The sequence below is a fragment of the Nerophis lumbriciformis genome, linkage group LG13 (assembly GCF_033978685.3).
Source record: "Nerophis lumbriciformis linkage group LG13, RoL_Nlum_v2.1, whole genome shotgun sequence".
In the NCBI taxonomy this organism is placed as follows: Eukaryota; Metazoa; Chordata; class Actinopteri; order Syngnathiformes; family Syngnathidae; genus Nerophis; species Nerophis lumbriciformis.
In genome coordinates, this window is record NC_084560.2 from 11,668,819 (window position 1) to 11,688,944 (window position 20,126).

Here is a 20,126-nt window from a genome sequence, read left to right on the forward strand (position 1 = left end):
TATACATATATATATATATATATATATATCCATCCTTTTTCAAATCACTTGGTACTTGTCGCATTACGTGTCTGCATGCAAAGGCTTCAGTTTAGCTCGCGCATACAGCATTCACATGCAATTTCACAGGTTCTAGTTACCATTTTATAGACCTTGGTTATGAAATCTTTCAGATGTTATTCTTAATCATGCAAATAGCACAAGGCTTATACTACATTTATAACCGACGACACACACTCTAAGGACAAAAGTACCTCAACACAAATGTTAATGATGTCCAAACTGTTCATAAACCATTGGAAGTATAGAATTGGTAAGATTGGCTGACGGATAAGCAAGCAGGTCTCATTTTACAAGCAACTTACAAAATGAAACATAAAACCACACGGTCCCAAACTCACACAAGCAACCAAACATCCGTGTGAGTAACTCCTAAAGCTACAGATGACACCACACTTGAGTTTAGACATGTCCTCTCTGGTGGGAAAGTGGGCAACAGATGACACGTTCAAGCAACACAATTCCTCCTAAGCGAGTTTGACAAAATAGACATGTCCTTGGTTCCTAGCAACAAAGCTTTTGCAGTTAGATGATTCTATAGCAGACAGCACAATCAACAAGTAGCAATCATTATGACCATGAGTCACGGTCTAACCTTTGCTTGTCTCGTCACACCATTGCTACAACCACGCTTCTGTCTCTTAAAGGGCCTCCATCTCTGTCCAAAGCAGAGATGACCAAACTACGGCCAGTGAGACGTAACAACTTAAATAAAAAGTCTGGCCCGTGCTCCGTCTCGAGTTTGATTTTAATTACCAAACGTAATGTGTGTACGTTCAGCTACTAAATACTTAAATGAAATCATATATATATATATATATGGGTGTGGGTGTGGGTGTGTATATATATATATTAGGGGTGTGGGAAAAAATCTATTCGAATTCGAATCGCGATTCTCACATTGTGCGATTCAGAATCGATTCTCATTTTTTTTTTTTTTTTTTTTTTTTTTTTTTTTTTTTTTTTAATGAATCAATCCAACAAAACAATACACAGCAATACCATAACAATGCAATCCAATTCCAAAACCAAACCCGACCCAGCAACACTCAGAACTGCAATAAACAGAGCAATTGAGAGGACACACAAACACGACACAAAACAAACCAAAAGTAGTGAAACAAAAATGAATATTATCAACAACAGTATAAATATTATTTACAATTTCAACATAGCAGTGATTAAAAATCCCTCATTGACATTATCATTAGACATTTAACCCTGTTTCCATATGAGTTGGGAAATTGTGTTAGATGTAAATATAAACGGAATACATCCATCCATCCATTTTCTACCGCTTATTCCCTTCGGGGTCGCGGGGGGCGCTGGAGGCTATCTCAGCTACAATCGGGCGGAAGGCGGGGTACACCCTGGACAAGTCGCCACCTCATCGCAGGGCCAACACAGATAGACATACAACATTCACACTCACATTCACACACTAGGGCCAATTTAGTGTTGCCAATCAACCTGTCCCCATGATTTGCAAATCAATATCAACCCATATTCAGTTGAATATGCTAAAAGACAACATATTTGATGTTCAAACTTATAAACATTTTTTTTTTTTTTGCAAATAATCATTAACTTTAGAATTTGATGCCAGCAACACGTGACAAAGAAGTTGGAAAAGGTGGCAATAAATACTGATAAAGTTAAGGAATGCTCATCAAACACTTATTTGGAACATCCCACAGGTGAACAGGCTAATTGGGAACAGGTGGGTGCCATGATTGGGTATAAAAGTAGATTCCATGAAATGCTCCATCATTCACAAACAAGGATGGGGCGAGGGTCACCACTTTGTCAACAAATGCGTGAGCAAATTGTTGAACAGTTTAAGAAAAACCTTTCTCAACCAGCTATTGCAAGGAATTTAGGGATTTCACCATCTACGGTCCGTAATATCATCAAAGGGTTCAGAGAATCTGGAGAAATCACTGCACATATGCAGCTAAGCCCGTGACTTCAATCCCTCAGGCTGTACTGCATCAACAGGCGACATCAATGTGTAAAGGATATCACCACATGGGCTCAGGAACATTTCAGAAACCCACTGTCAGTAACTACAGTTGGTCACTGCATCTGTAAGTGCAAGTTAAAACTCTCCTATGCAAGGCGAAAACCGTTTATCAACAACACCCAAAAACGCCGTCAGCTTTGCTGGGCCTGAGCTCATCTAAGATGAAAAAAAAGTGGTACTGTTTTTCCATTTACAGTAAAATGTTGTAAAAATTACCGTCAAATTTACAGTAAAATGTTGGCAACTCAGCTGTCATTTATTTTTCATATGAAACAGTAGTACCGTAATATATTGTAAAAAAAAAAAAAACACTGTATATTTTCTTCTGACTATACTTTTACTTTTTTTTTTACGTTTAAAATGCATTTAATAATCAGATGCATTGGCACGTTTATATTGTTACAGGCTACAGACTGATGGCAGCCATAACTGCCACAACGAGCTCGACTTCTATGATTTATTGTTTTACGATGTTTATTGTTGTACGCGAAAATGGCCACTAAGACTCAACTGATCCAATGAAAGCCTGAGACGTTTGCACAGTACATAATTAAAATGTTGTATTTAGGGGCTTCATATTTGTCCAAGAGGACTGCAGAAGTAAAAAAAAAAAAAAAGTTGAGAGTTCGTCACAAAAGGGAGGAAGAGTCTTACCAGCATGAGTGCGAAGATGACCCGTGAGAGCGTCACGGCGGCGGCAGGCGTAATTGCAGAAGGGACATTTGAAGGGTTTTTCGCCCGTGTGCAACTTGATGTGTCGCAGCAGGTTCCCCTTCTGAGTGAAGGAGACGCCACACTGGTTGCACTGGAAAGGCCGGTCACCTTAACGGGGCACGAATACACGTCTTTTAGCAAACAACAAGGCAAAGAAAGGTGCAGACATGAAATAACGCATGTAATTGTCTTGGAAGAGAGACGCGTTGTATAAGGTAACCATGGTAACCGCATGGAAACACATACAACAAACTGTTCAGTATGTGTTTGCCACATGTAGTGTATTCATTGGCTTTCATTACTGTACAAGTGTACTTAGTGTACAGTGGTGTGTCTCTGGTAATCAATTCAGTAAAAAACACAAATATGCAGTTTTTGCTTTATTCCTGTGAGAATCCTACGTGTGACTGAAGCATTGAGGCAGGGGTGTCGAACTCGTTTTCACTGAGGGCCACATCGCAGTTGTTTCGAACCTCATGGATATGAGGTTGGCAATTGCCTATGTATTTGATCATTATATATGTTTTATGTACTCTCATAAATCTGTAGACTGGCAGCCCAATCGCCAGAATTTTATAGTAGAATTTATGGTGTGATTTTTTTTTCTTTACAGCATATTACTGTAATTGAAAAATGTTTTTTTTACTGTAAAAAATGTTGTCATTTTTAGACTGTACAATTTAATGAATAATTTGCTTTGATTACATATTTATTTTATTGAACAAAAAACGTTTTATTTATTTATTTTATTTATATGTTTTAATACAATATTAGGAAACACAAAACAAATAGTTCATTATTATTACAGATTGCAACTACTTTCCAACAAATGTAACTAAAAATAGATTATTAACATGAACAACACTTTTATTACAAATAATTACATAAGAAAACAATGTAATGTATGATAATATAATATTTGTTACATTATTAGATAATACTGAATAAGAATATATGCAATAACATGCAGTACATGTATTTTTTCTCTCTCAAAAAAAAAAAATTATACATGGATATATCTATAGTAGTAATAAATATATTTAGTAAAAAAAAAAATGAAGTACTTCATTAATGCACATTATTTCCAGGCTTTCACGGGACACGTCAAATGATGTGAACTAAAGGTTGACGTCCCCTGTTCATGGTTAGCAAGCAAGTCCAAAACGTTGATGTTGAAAATATAGAACATTAAACACGACGCTCTGTCAACATGTTTTTGTACGACTTTGGTAAGATACAAAGCCGCACCGCTTGATGGAACACAGAACATTACGGCCACAGTAGTTAGACGTACTTGCTTCAACATATGGGTATTATTATGATGTGTGTATAAAGACCCCAAAATGAGTTTTGACACCTGTGCATTAAGGACTGGGGCTTGGATAACTTATCTGCAATGTGCTCAAACAACCACCAGGTAGCATCTGTGAGCCGACAATACTGCATCATCTCTTTCTCTTTAGGACTTATCAGAGGTAAGTGAGGGACAACTCTACGTTGCAATAATCGTCAACAAGTAGTATTTGTTTGTTGCCTGTGCAGAAAAAAATTTGATCAGCAGTCGGTTGGAAATGACAAAACGTGATCCTATGCTGTGACAACCGGAGTTGTCAAGGCAGCAGTTGGAACAGGTTGTGGGGGATTCCAGGGATATTTTTCCCTGATAATAATTTCTAAGCCATTGTCTTGGAAGAAGACAACCAAACAAAAAGTTCCACACCCTATGTTAACAACATATGACGAATGGTTTATTTTAAGGATGGGGAAAAAACACTTGTTTTGTTTTGTTTATTTCCAATACCGTTTGGTTGTCGATTGAGTGCCTCCGAGGTCATACTTTGTCCAGACATACTGTCCGCTGCATTGTTTGGGCTCCCACCGATGGATTCCCCAACAGATGTCCTTTCTTCTCCTGTTTGGTCCTCATGCGCTGGGCTTCTGTTATCAGCCTCCTCGTGTGTGTCTTCTTCTTGCTTGATCTGCTTTTCAGGCACTTCTTCGACACAAAACAAAGGACAATTTACACCACGGCTGCACAAAAACATCGGTTCACAGTCAGGTCGCGATTCTTATTCGTTTCGGTTCCTAATCAGTTTATAATTTTTTTTAAAAACGAACAAAAAAAATAAATAAAATAAAATAAATAAATAAATAAAATATATATAAATATTTATTTGTAAAAAAAACATTTTTTTTATTATTTTATTTTTTGGATAGGAATCCATTTTTTGTTCAGGCCATCTCCAGGCAATCAGAAGGATCTTTTCTAACATGTAACCTGCTTCATTGTGATCATTATACTAAATAATACACTGCGAAAATTGGTTTGAATCTAAAAATCGTGTTGAAACGCGAATCGCTTCTGAATCTAATCTTCACCCCAGGGATCGGAATCATTCGGTGCCTAACGATTCAAACCCGTAGTGTACACTGTTTACCTTAACTCTCCAAAAATGACAGAAGACAAAAGACATACCGTAGTTTTTGGACTATAAAACTCACTTAAAATCTTTTCATTTGCGCCAACGGATTAATTCTGGTTGTGCTCACCAACCTCAAAGCAATTTTTATTTGGTACATGGTGTAAAGACAAGTGTGATCAGTAGATGGCAGTCACACATAAGAGATAGGTGTGAACTACAGGTTGACGCCCCATGTTTATGGTTAGCAAGCAAGCCCAAACCTTTGATATTTAATTGAGAATATACAAACCCCGTTTCCATATGAGTTGGGAAATTGTGTTAGATGTAAATCTAAATGGAATACATCCATCCATCCATTTACTACCGCGTATTCCCTTTGGGGTCGCGGGGGGCGCTGGAGCCTATCTCAGCTACAATCGGGCGGAAGGCGGGGTACACCCTGGACAAGTCGCCACCTCATCGCAGGGCCAAATGATTTGCAAATCATTTTCAACCCATATTCAGTTGAATGCACTGCAAAGACAAGATATTTGATCTTCAAACTCACAAAGTTTATTTTTTTTTTTTTTACAAATAATAATTAACTTCGAATTTCATGGCTGCAACACGTGCCAAAGTAGTTGGGAAAGGGCATGTTCACCACTGTGTTACATGGCCTTTCCATTTAACAACACTCAGTAAACGTTTGGGAACTGAGGAGACACATTTTTTAAGCTTCTCAGGTGGAATTCTTTCCCATTCTTGCTTGATGTACAGCTTAAGTTGTTCAACAGTCCGGGGGTCTCCGTTGTGGTATTTTAGGCTTCATAATGCGCCACACATTTTCAATGGGAGACAGGTCTGGACTACAGGCAGGCCAGTCTAGTACCCGCACTCTTTTACTATGAAGCCACAATGATGTAACACGTGGCTTGGCATTGTCTTGCTGAAATAAGCAGGGGCGTCCATGGTAACGTTGCTTGGATGGCAACATATGTTGCTCCAAAACCTGTATGTACCTTTCAGCATTAATGGCGCCTTCACAGATGTGTAAAATTACCTATGTCTTGGGCATTAATACACCCCCATACCATCACAGATGCTGGCTTTTCAACTTTGCGCCTATAACAATCCGAAAGTTTTTTTTCCTCTTTGGTCCGGAGGACACGACGTCCACAGTTTCCAAAAACAATTTGAAATGTGGACTCGTCAGACCACAGAACACTTTTCCACTATGTATCAGTCCATCTTAGATGAGCTCAGGCCCAGCGAAGCCGACGGCGTTTCTGGGTGTTGTTGATAAACGGTTTTAACCTTGCATAGGAGAGTTTAACTTGCACTTACAGATGTAGCGACCAACTGTAGTTACTGACAGTGTGTTTCTGAAGTGTTCCTGAGCCCATGTGGTGATATCCTTTACACACTGATTTCGCTTGTTGATGCAGTACAGCCTGAGGGATCGAAGGTCACGGGCTTAGCTGCTTACTAGCAGTGATTTCTCCAGATTCTCTGAACCCTTTGATGATATTACAGACCGTAGATGGTGAAATCCCTAAATTCCTTGCAATAGCTGGTTGAGAAAGGTTTTTCTTAAACTGTTCAACAATTTGCACACACATTTGTTGACAAAGTGGTGACCCTCGCCCCATCCTTGTTTGTGAATGACTGAGCATTTCATGGAATCTACTTTTATATCCAATCATGGCACCCACCTGTTCCCAATTTTCCTGTTCACCTGTGGGATGTTCCAAATAAGTGTTTGATGAGCATTCCTCAACGTTATCAGTTTTTATTGCCACATTTCCCAACTTCTTTGTCACGTGTTGCTGGCATCAAATTCTAAAGTTAATGATTATTTGCAAAAAAAAAAAAATGTTTATCAGTTTGAACATCAAATATGTTTTCTTTGTAGCATATTCAACTGAATATGGGTTGAAAATGATTTGCAAATCATTGTATTCCGTTTATCTTTACATCTAACACAATTTCCCAACTCATATGGAAACAGGGTTTGTAGAACATTACACACAGCGCTCAATCCGTCAAAATGTTTTAGTACGACTTTGGAAAGCTACGAAGCCGCACCGTTTAAAGGATTGTCGGCGCATTACAGCTACAGTAGTCAGACGTACTGTGCTTCAACATACGGTATTAATATGGTGTGTGTATAAGGACCCCAAAATGTCACTTATTAGAAGACATTTGGCAATTTGTTTCACAAAATTATGCAAAACCAACTTTTCTTCCCTTCTGGTACCTGCTGATGTGTATTTGGGATCTGCATAAGTCCTGAAACTTGCCCGCGTCCGCCATTGTAGTCCGCACTGTAGTCAATATGCTCTTTTTTTTTCTCTATCTTTTTGTTGTGGGTCATTCATCCTCCGCTGTTGCCATTTCTGTTACAAAGTAGTGCACACTTCTAATTTATATCTGTCCGTAGACTCGCTATGGAAGCACTAAAAGCTACAACAAAGATGACGGGGAGAAGATGCTGTCGAAGTGGAGCCACGTAAGACCGCCCACAAAACATCCTGAAGTGACGGTCAGAAGACGACTTGAAGATGGTCTTTAAAACATAATCTATGCACTATTTTGACCAAAGAACCACCATTACATGTTATGTAGACCACAAGGAAGTGTTTTAAATGTAGAAAAAAAAATCATAATATGACCCCTTTAATGCGCCTTGTAATCCGGTGCGCCCTATGATCCGAAGAATACCGTGAGAATGTTAGAATGTTAAGACAGCGTGCATGATTTGCTGATTAGCTGACTTGAATTCAGGACTTGGTAAAACTGGCCAGTGTAGGCAGCGTTAGGATGGACTGACACAATGTGGAAGAAAAAAAATAGAGAAACAGGCTGGTCTGGTTCCTCCTGGCTGTCTCCAGGGAGAGAGGGAGTGTCGTTTATAGCGCCTTCTTAGCATTGCACATGGGCCCAACGATGAGGGCGAGACATTGCGTGTGTGTGTTTGGAGATTGTAGTTTTGCACATAATGGATGTTCTCACACAATTAACAGTTTTGTCAGATCCCGCAGGAGATCCAGGCAACATAACACATTGTAAAAAACATAGATGCCTTTACTATTCAATTATGCATATGTCAGTAACATTATAAACACATTAATACATTATTTGAATAGCTTGAGATTTCTAAACCCTTATCGATGTATAATCTTTACCGAAGTAACGATAAGAAAAATATTTATAATTTAATGATTTGGTGCACTTGCAAACAGCTGAAATTATGCACAAAACAAACTATAACCTGCTACATAAGAATGTACAACAATTCTTCCCAACAAAAGAGAAATATAACCTTGGGCAAAAATATAATTTAAAACATTTGTATGCACGTACAACACTTACAGCAGGGGTGCTCATTACGTCGATCGCGAGCTACCGGTCGATCTCGGAGGGTGTGTCAGTCGATCACCAGCCAGCCATTAAAAAAAATAGTCCTAAAAATGAGCGATCATAAATCTTCACTATGACGTCACTTTCGTCACTTGATTGACATTCACGGCACCCGAGGGTCTCCTGAGATGACGCTGGCTGCTGCCAGCTCATTAAAATGACCGACTGGAAGGCGAGAAACACTTTATTTCAACAGACTCTGGCGCTGTACCTGTCGTCAAAACTCCAAAGACCGACTGCACAGTTGCCCAATAAAAGCGCTACTACTTTAACTTATTACCAATATTAACTAAAAGTGTTAAACATGCTTGTATTATCTTTAAACACCTTTAACTTGTTAACAATATTAACTATGTGTTAAACATTCTTGTATTATCATTAAACACCTTTAATTTATTAACAATATTAACTATATGTGTTAAACATGCTTGCATTATCACTAAACATCTTTAACTTGTTAACAATATTAACTATATGTGTTAAACATGTTTGCATTATCTTTAAACACCTTTAACTTAACAATATTAACTATATGTGTTAAACATGCTTGTATTATCATTAATCACCTTTAACTTGTTAACAATATTAACTATATGTATTAAACAAACTTGTATTTTCATTAAACACCTTTAATTTATTAAGAATATTAACAATATGTGTTAAACATGCTTGTATTATCATTAAACACCTTTAACTTGTTAACAAAAACAAATGTTTCATAAATAAGTAAATATAAATTAGTGCTCACACTTTTTCTGCAGGCGAGCTACTTTTCAATTGATCAAGTCGTGGGGATCTACCTCATTCATATATATATAATTTATATTTACTTATTTATGAAATATATGTTTTTGTTAACAAGTTAAAGGTGTTTAATGATAATACAAGCATGTTTAACACATATAGTTAATATTGTTAATAAATTAAAGGTGTTTAATGAAAATACAAGTTTGTTTAATACATATAGTTAATATTGTTAACAAGTTAAAGGTGATTAATGATAATACAAGCATGTTTAACACATATAGTTAATATTGTTAAGTTAGAGGTGTTTAAAGATAATGCAAACATGTTTAACACATATAGTTAATATTGTTAACAAGTTAAAGATGTTTAGTGATAATGCAAGCATGTTTAACACATATAGTTAATATTGTTAATAAATTAAAGGTGTTTAATGATAATACAAGAATGTTTAACACATAGTTAATATTGTTAACAAGTTAAAGGTGTTTAAAGATAATACAAGCATGTTTAACACTTATAGTTAATATTGGTAATAAGTTAAAGGTGTTTAAAGATAATACAAGCATGTTTAACACATATAGTTAATATTGGTAATAAGTTAAAGGTGTTTAAAGATAATACAAGCATGTTTAACACATATAGTTAATATTGTTAATAAGTTAAAGGTGTTTAAAGATAATACAAGCATGTTTAACACATATAGTTAATATTGTTAATAAGTTAAAAGTGTTTAGAGATAATACAAGCATGTTTAACACATATAGATTCCTTTCTTTCATGAAGACAAGAATATAAGTTGGTGAATTACCTGATTGTGATGACTTGCATTGATTGGAATCAGACAGTAGTGCTGATAAGGTCCGCATTTTCGAATGGAGGAGAAAAAAAGTCCTCCTTTCTGTCCAATACCACATGGAAGTGGTTGGTTTTTGGCATTTTATTTATCCAGCTTCCGTGCTCCTTTGTATACACTTTACAAGAAATACATTGTCGGCAAACTCCGTAGCTTGCTAGCTTGTGCACGCCAGCTTTCTGAGACTCTTATTTTGGTAGCGCAGGCAGGATGAAGAAGCGCTTTTATTGTGCAACTGTGCAGTCGGTCTTTGGAGTTTTGACGACAGGTACGGCGCCAGAGTCTGTTGAAATAAAGTGTTTCTCGCCTTCCAGTCGGTCATTTTAATGAGCTGGCAGCAGCCGGCGTCATCTCAGAAGACCCTCGGGTGCCGTGAATGTCAATCAAGTGACGAAAGTGACGTCATAGTGAAGATTTATGATCGCTCATTTTTAGGACTATTTTTTTAATGGCTGGCTGGTGATCGACTGACACACCCTCCGAGATCGACCGGTAGCTCGCGATCGACGTAATGAGCACCCCTGGGTTACAGGTTAGAAAAGTTCCTTCTGGTTGCATGGAGATGGCCTAAAAAAGTCTCGACTATTATCAAAAAAAAAAAAAAAAAAAAGATATTTTGATTCCAATAAAAATGTGGCTGTACAAGTGTTTCAGCTGTGAAACAAAAATGTAAGATACATTCTGCACCCCTACTAACTACCCTGTTGCCTTGCGTTTGATGCTAATCTTCATCTGTTCCACTTACGCAGGTGACCTTGATTAGAGCATTCTGCTATTCCCACGTTATATAATGTGGTCTATACGTGGCGTAGAGTCTGTAAAACACTTGTTGCCTCCGGTGTGAAATGCCGTGGATGAAGCAAAGGGGGCTTAGTAGATAATGGACATAAAAAACGTACTCGTCCAGATCATCCTGTTTTGGGATTTTACAACAGCAAAAATAACATGTTGAGTTGAACTACATCTTCATATTTCACAACATCCTTCAGCTGTCCCCCCGGGCTATTGGAGCTTTACTCAGTTGAACAGAGGTCGAACAGAAGAGTTGAGATAGCATGCTGTCGTGTCAAAATAAATTAGGTCTTTAGATATTTCAACAAAGCTTTTGTACATTCACGGCGCTTGCAGAGTACAGTTTCACTTTCGGACAAAACTTTATGAACCAGCCTCATGCTCAGGGCCGTATCCTGGCAACAAGGAGCAGACCTTGCATCTTTATATCTGTCTCCTCCAGTCTGACCGAATGGATTGTTTGGAGTGGTCAACTGAGGACTATTTAACAAATGTAACAGCGCTATTTATTGCTGCTTCTCAAACTAATCAAACGATTAACATGGTTCCATGTACCGTACATTTCAGACTTTTTTCCTACGCTTTCAATCTTGCGGCTTATCGAGCGATTCATGTATTTTTCTTCGCTGACGGCCATAATGCATATATACATACATACATATATATATATATATATATATATATATATATATATATATATATATATATATATATATATATATATATATGTCATGTCTGTGTAATCATGTTTTGTCTTAGTCATGTTTTGTTTAGTTATTGGACTTTTTAGTTTCTGGCTTTTCACTCCCTTGTCTTGTTTCCATGATTACCCATTAATTTCACCTGTTCCACGTTTGGACTCATCGTGCACTCTTGTTTGTCACCATAGCAACCCATTAGTTTTCACCTGTCACGTCACGCACCTGTTTCACGTTTTGAGTCACACGCCTGTTTTGGTTAATCATGTCTGTAGTATTTAAGTTCATTGTTTTTCAGTTTGTCTTTCTGGTGACATCCCCACATTTATGCTCTGCACATTTCTGACTCTTTTTTCATGTCCATCGTTCACGCTGCTCCTTTTTGTCCATGCCAAGTAAGTTTTGTTTATTATTGCCACAGTTAGTGTTTTTTGTTGTTCATAGTTTTTGCCTTTGTGCAAGTGTTTGGTTTCGTTGCCTTCGAGAAAAACTAAACCCCAGGACCAAGTCATGACAATATATATATATATATATATATATATATATATATATATATATATATATATACATATATATATATATATATATATATATATATATATATATATATATATATATATATATATATATATATATATATATACAGTGTTGGGTTGGTTACTGAAAACCAGTAACTAGTTACAGTTACTAGTTACTTTATTTCAAAAGTAACTCAGTTACTAACTCAGTTACTTAAACCAAAAAGTAATGCGTTACTGTGAAAAGTAACTATTTAGTTACTTATATATATATTTTTTAATTTTTTTAAGGCCCCATTTAATGCCCTTTTAGCCTTAATTTTAGTACTGTTATTGCACTGGAGAATAATACAATCTGTTGTTCAACTTGACATGCATTTGCATCATTGAACTCTGCTAAGCAATGTGCTCTACATACAACACACAAAGACAAAGATATGTTTTAAAGGGCCAATTTGTTTCAGACCAGAACAAATTGACAAAACTATTTTAAATAGCTGCAACTTAACATACATAAGTAACAAACAGCATAATAACAACATAGCTGTAAAACAAGAAAGGCACACACTACATACATAAAGCCTAACCAGGCGTTTTCTCAAGGAATTCTGAAATAAAATCATGTCTGAAGCCCAGAACACTCTACACATTTCCCCACTTAGTTTAGAGAAAAGGAAATATTAGCCTGGCCCACTAGTATCCCTCTTTAGGTTTGTGAACTTTATAGTCTAAACATTTAGAGTGATGTGATAATCAAACACTCTAAAAGTTTAAAATGAAAGAGTATATAAGAGAATTGACAGAGTGTGTGTACCTTCACGTGTGCAGTGCCTCGTTAAAATCCAGCCGCTGTTGGAGGTGGAGGTGAGTGTGTCTCTTTACTAGCTTCGTCGAAGCATGTTGTTTTTGTCGCTGTTTCAGCATATTTGAAACTTACATTCAGCTAAAATGTTCTTTTCTTTGTGGTCGATAAAAGAAACGTACTGAAAATATCTCCATTTTAAGAAACTCGGCTTCGGGGTTCGCCATGACGTCTTGATAGTAGACACAGACACGCCCCCTCCCCCACACACACACACACTCACACACACACACGTACACACAGACAGCGCGCGGCGCGCCTCTTTTTTGTCGCCTCTTCAGCAGCGACACTCAGATCTTCTCAGTTTCTAGCCGATACTACATAAAAAATAACGCAAAATAACGCAGTAACGCATCATGTAGTAACGGAGTTACTGAATATAAAAAATAACGCGTTAGATTACTAGTTACCGCCGATAGTAACGGCGTTACAGTAACGCGTTACTTTGTAACGCGTTAGTCCCAACACTGTATATATATATATATATATATATATTTATTTATTTATTTTTATTTTTTTTTACATAAGCAAACCAAAAAAAAGGTGTGTTTTTTGTGCTATGGCGCCGTCTTTTGGACGAGTTCGCTCACTGCAGGTGCTGCACTGCCCTTCTGTTTAGACTGAGCTTTCAACCGGAAGTACACGTGCCGTTCTGTCTACTTTTCATCCATAGCGTTTCGACTCATATGGATTCTTCATTCATAACTCCAAGCAACTAAAACAATTCTTATTTACTAAACCGTCCCAGGTGTGATGTCTGTAGGAATGTTTTCATGCATATTTGTATGAGCTACTGTAATATAAAAAAGCTAGAATTGTTAGCATTAGCTAATATGCTATCACATTTACAAGTGTCTGTGTTAATATTTTTAACTTACAACAGCATTCTTTTTGTATTCTTTCAGTTTCGTGAATTCACCAAAACGTCACCGTGGTGTTATTGAGTCTGTTTAGCTGATTGGCCAGCTAGCTTTCGCAGCTAGTGGGTCCATGACGATGACTTCTGTTTTGTTTGATCAGCCGTTTTACTGCCGTGTTACAGACACAATCAGGGCATGTAAATAAACATTTACAAAATATTTCTGTGTAAACAACTCATTTTACAACGTATATCATTAGCTAATGTATGGAAAAATATATTTTTCTTCTAAAATTTATTGGCTGCGGTTTAAATAACGATGCACTCTATAATCCGTAAAATACGGCATACGTTTTTTTGTGTAACAAGTAGAACTTTTGAGAAAAAATGATTTTCTTTAGGTTTTGAGGTTATTGTTTTGATTTATTTCCAACATGCATACAGTTGCAATGTGATATATCGCCTATTTCCATGTTCTTGTTACAACATGTCCAAAAAGAGGTAGGAAGAAGCAGAGCTTATTAATCCTACCCCTTTTACGTTCCAAAGCAATTTCTTACATGTGTCTGTTCACTTCCTGTCCCTGAATTTGTAACACAAAAATACATTGATAAATAAATAATATTTCTCTCATGAATATATAGTTAAATAAAATATATAAATATAGTTAAATGAATAAGAATTCACATTATGAGATGATTAAGATTAATTTTCAGTAAGGTAAAAGTCACATTACTGTCTGAGCAATTAAGATGTGTGTACATGAAACCTTCAGGATGTGCTCTTTTAGACAGGGGGATCGATTGCTACTCGAAGCAAAAGGAAGTGAATTTGCATGACGTCGCATAAACTGGACGATGCACTTTTCATCATTAAAAAAACACTAAACATTTACAAATTAAAACTGAAGAAGATAAACAAATTTAAACACTCAAAAATAATATTGCTATTAAGTAGCCAGAACAATATTCTTTTATAAAACACATTTATTCTGCTAGAACAATAAATTGTGTGGCTATTTATTTATTGCATTTATTTGTTTTATCAAACCTTGGTTATAAGTGTTTGTGAGTACTTTTTAGCACATTTAAAAATACACTGTTAGCAATGAGAACTGTGATCATTGTGGTGACAATAAACGTGATATGAAATGTTCATATCTTTACATCCCTCCTCCACACAATAACTCAGATATGGTAGCACTAGCGAGCAGTAGAGAATATGAAGTGATCTTTGGTCCAGAACATATTTTCTTTTAGTCATTATTAAAATGTTTCTTGCCACCTTATGTCCAATATTTTCTACAGTTTGTATTTCAGATTTCTAGTTAATTTTGTCTTCACACGTAGAAATTTGATTTATTTCACCCTTTCAATGTCTTCTCCGTCTATGTGTGTTCCCTTTTACTGTTACCAAATAGCATTTTTTTAGTTTTACTGAGATTCAAAGATAGTCTGTTTTGGTCGAACCATCTCTTTAATCTATACATTTTTCTTCTGTTATTATTTGTATTACATTCTGTGTTTTCTCTCCTGAACAAAAAGCAGCCGTGTCGTCTACAAATAATACTAACTTTAAGTCCTTTATAACTTTACAAAAGTCGTTCATATAAAGATTGAACAATTTTGGTCCCATTATTGATCCCTGTGGTACGCCACAATAAATATTTTTAGCGCTGTGACACAAGTTTCAAGCACAACTTCTCATTTGGGTACTGTTTTACTTGATAACATACATTTATTGCAATGTGTACCACCTGCATTCAGTAAATACTCACCACTTGGCGAACTCCGAACATACGGATCGTTTTGGCAGTTCTGTGTTGACATTCTTGACTTCTCCTTACTCGGAGAGCACTGGCCATTACCTACAAGACAAAGATAAATATAACAATGTTTACTTTGTGGTTATTAAGGGACAACCTAATGGTCTGCTTTGTCTTATAATGTCTTTCATATTAATACAGAATAGTAAATTCCAGACTATAAGCCGCTACTTTTTTCCTACGCTTTGTACGCTTCGGCCTATAAAACGGTGTGACTAATTTATGGATTTTTCTTTGCGGCCATAATGCAAATAGTTTTCATAAAACACACGCAAATACATTCAAAATGTGTGGTATTATTTATGCTATGGCGCCATCTTTTGCACAAATTCACTCGCTGAAGGTGTTGCTGGGTGAAAAGTTACTGTGTTTCTTGCTTTGAACCGGAAGTACAAGTACCGTTCCATCTTCATAATCATCTTTCTACTCATACGGATTCTTCATTCATCACTCTGAGGAACGTTTGTAAGGTTTACAATATTACTAAAACAATTCTTACTTACTAAACCGTCCCATGTGTGATGTCTGTAGAAGTGTTTCCATGCATATTTGTATGGGATATCGTAACGTAATCAAGCTAGCGTCATTAGCATTAGCTAATATCCTAACACGTTTACGAGTGTCTGTGTTAGTAATATTAACTTACAATGGCATTCTTTTTGTTTCAGTTTCAAAAATTCCTCAGTAAATTCACCAAAACGTCACCGTGGAGTTACGAGTCTGATTAGCTGATTGGAGAGCTGGCTTGCGCAGCTCGTGGGTCTATGACGATGACTTCTGTTTTGTTTGCTCAGCCATTTTTCTGCCGTGTTTGGAAACAATTAAGGTATAAACATTTACAAAATATATCTGAGTAAATAACTCAATTCACAACATATATATCTGTGGCTTATATAGTCCGGTGCGGTTAGTATAAGGCAGGGGTCGGCAACCCAAAATGTTGAAAGAGCCATATTGGACCAAAAATACAAAAACAAATCTGTCTGGAGCCGCAAAAAAATCAAAAGCCATATTACATACAGATAGTGTGTCATGAAATATAAATTGAATTAAGAGGACTTAAAGGAAACTAAATGAGCTCAAATATACCTACAAACGATGCATTATGATGCAATATGTACATATAGCTAGCCTAAATAGCATGTTAGCATCGATTAGCTTGCAGTCATGCAGTGACCAAATATGTCTGATTAGCACTCCCCACAAGTCAATAACATCAACAAAACTCACCTTTGTGCATTCATGCACAACGTTAAAAGCTTGGTGGACAAAATGAGACAGAAAAAGAAGTGGCATAAAACACGTCCTAGAAAGTCGGAGAAAGTTATACATGTAAACAAACTAGGGTGAGTTCAAGGACCGCCAAAATTAGTAGGACAAAACAGCGCTCGCCAAATACTCGAATCAGTGAAGCATGTTTAATATAAACAGTGGGATTTATAACAATTAGGGAGGTTTGTGTCATGTTTGTCCTCCTACAGAAACCATATTAAAACAAAAAATATATTTTTTTCCCCTCATCTTTTTCCATTTTTCATACATCTTTGAAAAAGCTCCAGGGAGCCACTAGGGCGGCGCTAAAGAGCCGCATGCGGCTCTAGAGCCGCGGGTTGCCGACCCCTGGTATAAGGAAACATATTTTTTCTTCTAGAATTTAGTGGGTGCGGCTTATATACCGGTCGGCTCTATAGTTCTGAAAATACGGTAATTCAAATGTAATAGTACAGGGGTCTCCAACCTACATTTTCAGAGTAGCTCGCCAGAACATTCTAGAAATGTGACGTGTCAGTGTGACAGCTACTATACTTCCTTTTACGTGAACAATAAATTCTAAATCGTACAACAGTATAAGATGATGACTGGGAATCGGTACCCTTAGAGCTGTTAAAAAGGTTGTTCGTTTGTGAATGTCACATTGCTGAACCACACGATGAAACTGCAACAATGCTGGTATGACCGAGCAATCTATGGAGTTACAACTGACGTTTTTAGAATGTAAGTACTTACCAGTGACGTGCGGTGAGGTTGATGGCTGGTGAGGCACTGACTTCATCACAGTCAGATTTACAAACATATGAACCCTAAAGAGTATCTTATTCACCATTTGATTGGCAGCAGTTAACAGGTTATGTTTAAAAGCTCATACCAGCATTCTTCCCTGCTTGGCACTCAGCATCAAGGGTTGGAATTGGGGGTTAAATCACCAACAATTATTCCCGGGCGCAGCGCCGCTGCTGCCCACTACTCCCCTCACATCCCAGGGGGTGATCAAGGGGATGGGTCAAATGCAGAGGACAAATTTCACCACACCTCGTGTGTGTGACAATCATTGGTACTTTAACTTAACTTTAACTTTACACATACAAACTGTAGCACACAAAAAAGCACATTTAATAAAAAAAAACGTTATTATGGTCTTACCTTTATGTAATATATTGGGTTGGAGGCAATAACCAGGCGAGGTAATGAAGTACGTCTCTTTACTGTAGACTTCAGAACAGACTCACACACTTGACGTCAGGTGCGCAACACCACGTAAATCGTTGGCCAACCAAAAAGTAACCACAGTACGCTATAGCCAACATTAACCAGGAGATGGCAACAGACAAACATAGATCACTCTATTACATTCCTCCCCTTTTAGAAATGTAGAAGTTACTCAATAGAAATAAAGAACCCAACCAAAAAATGCAGCAGCTCAATAAGAAGCCAAAAAGTGCAAAAACAATAATGTTCGTGTTGGAGGAGTTGTGAATGAATGAAATATGAAATTCATGCTGCAGTCTGCAGGTGTACCTAATGTTGTGGCCCTGCAGTCATTCACAACTCCTCCAACACGAACATTATTGTTTTTGCACTTTTTGGCTTCTTATTAAATAACTTTTTTAAATAGATTCAATCTTGCACGTGGAAAGTTTAAGTGTGGGCTTTAGTTGATATAACACTCCCGTCAGGGGGTGCATTCTCTACCACCAGAAGGCGGGATTACTGCGAGCCTCCCACAGTGCGTCTTCGCAGCAGTTTTATGATTGCTCAGCACAAGGAATACGTTACACACATACAGTTGTTGACAAAATACACTGTACATTATATACCTCAGCTAACTAAACTATGGAAATGTATAATATAGTTCATATAGCAATACGGTCTCACTGCACAGCAGGCCAGCAGTTAGCCGAGTCCGCAATCCATGTTGAGGCACAACTGAGTGATGTGCCTCAACTGGCTGCTGATCACCGCACCGTCTCTTCTCAGTATTTGAACGGCAAATGTAAAAATTCAGCGATTTTGAATAAAAAATAATCGAAAACTGGTGAAGTTAAATGGAAAATAACTTTATAGTATAATCACTGGATACATTTAACAATTTAATTTTTTTAATTAAAAAAAAATAAAAATTTTCTTCCCATGATGTGACTGCACGTCACTGGTATTTACTAGCCTTACTTATGTCATTGAGGTAAAAGAACAGGTATGTGAAGTGTATATTATGTTGATTTGTCAAATAATAAATTATTCAAAATCTCCACTCCAGTCTGTCTGCGTACTTGGGCATCCCTCTAAGATTAGTATGTTGTATGTATTTTTTTTTTAACGTAAGATATTGATTTATCATGCTTGTTACAAATTTAGTATCACATTTATATACAGACTGGTGTTTTTCCCATACCAATAATTTGGTATCAGTACTATATTTTCCAAATAAAGGGGACCATGAAAACATTTCATTATTGGTGTTATTTTAACAAGAAATCTTATGGTACAATAAACATATGTTTGTTATTGCAATCAAAGAAGAATTGTGTCATGACATAAGATGTTGAACATACTAGATAACATGTCCTTTAGTAGTAAGTAAACACAGAGACACTCCTAATTAGTCTGCTGACGTATGCAGTAACATATTGTGTCATTTCTCATTCTATTATTTTGTCAACATTATTCATATATTTGTTCATTTACTGTTAATTTATGCTTTCTATTTTAACATGTTCAAATGTAATAATCACTTATTATTCTCTTCTTCGAGAGAAGAAATGTTGGTGATATTACAAATTTTGGGTATCAATCCAATACCAAGTAGTTACAGGATCATGGTCATAATTAAAGTTCTCCTGTGTCCAGGGATGTATTTCATGACTTTATAAACAATAAAACAAGATTTAGTGATAATAAAAAATATAGATAATTGTAGTATCAACTATATACGGCTCTTGTATTTGGTATCATTACAGTGGATATTTGTACAGATCCATCCATTTGTTTACATTGAGGAGCGCTAGCTTGCTGTTAGCGGTTAGCTATTGTATCCTCCTACGGTGTGTAGTGAAGCATGTTTAGCTATTCCTCGTC

General features: G+C 36.6%; 1 protein-coding gene across 7 annotated transcripts in view; it reads right to left on the bottom strand.

Moving 5' to 3' along the window:
• ikzf2 (IKAROS family zinc finger 2) overlaps nucleotides 1–20,126 on the bottom strand; it is a 120,123-nt gene that overhangs the window by 29,985 nt on the left and 70,012 nt on the right. For 4 of the 7 annotated variants that reach the window (XM_061971717.2, XM_061971715.1, XM_061971716.1 and 1 more), the window contains exons 4-6: nucleotides 15,726–15,815; nucleotides 4,599–4,793; nucleotides 2,738–2,905 (exon numbers count right to left, since the gene is read on the bottom strand). In XM_061971717.2, the coding sequence (XP_061827701.1) occupies nucleotides 2,738–2,905; nucleotides 4,599–4,793; nucleotides 15,726–15,815 (453 nt within the window). Of the gene's footprint in view, nucleotides 1–2,737; nucleotides 2,906–4,598; nucleotides 4,794–15,725; nucleotides 15,816–17,003; nucleotides 17,470–20,126 lie in introns of those variants that run through there. The other 3 variants (XM_061971720.2, XM_061971719.2, XM_061971718.1) reach the window with 3 other exon arrangements.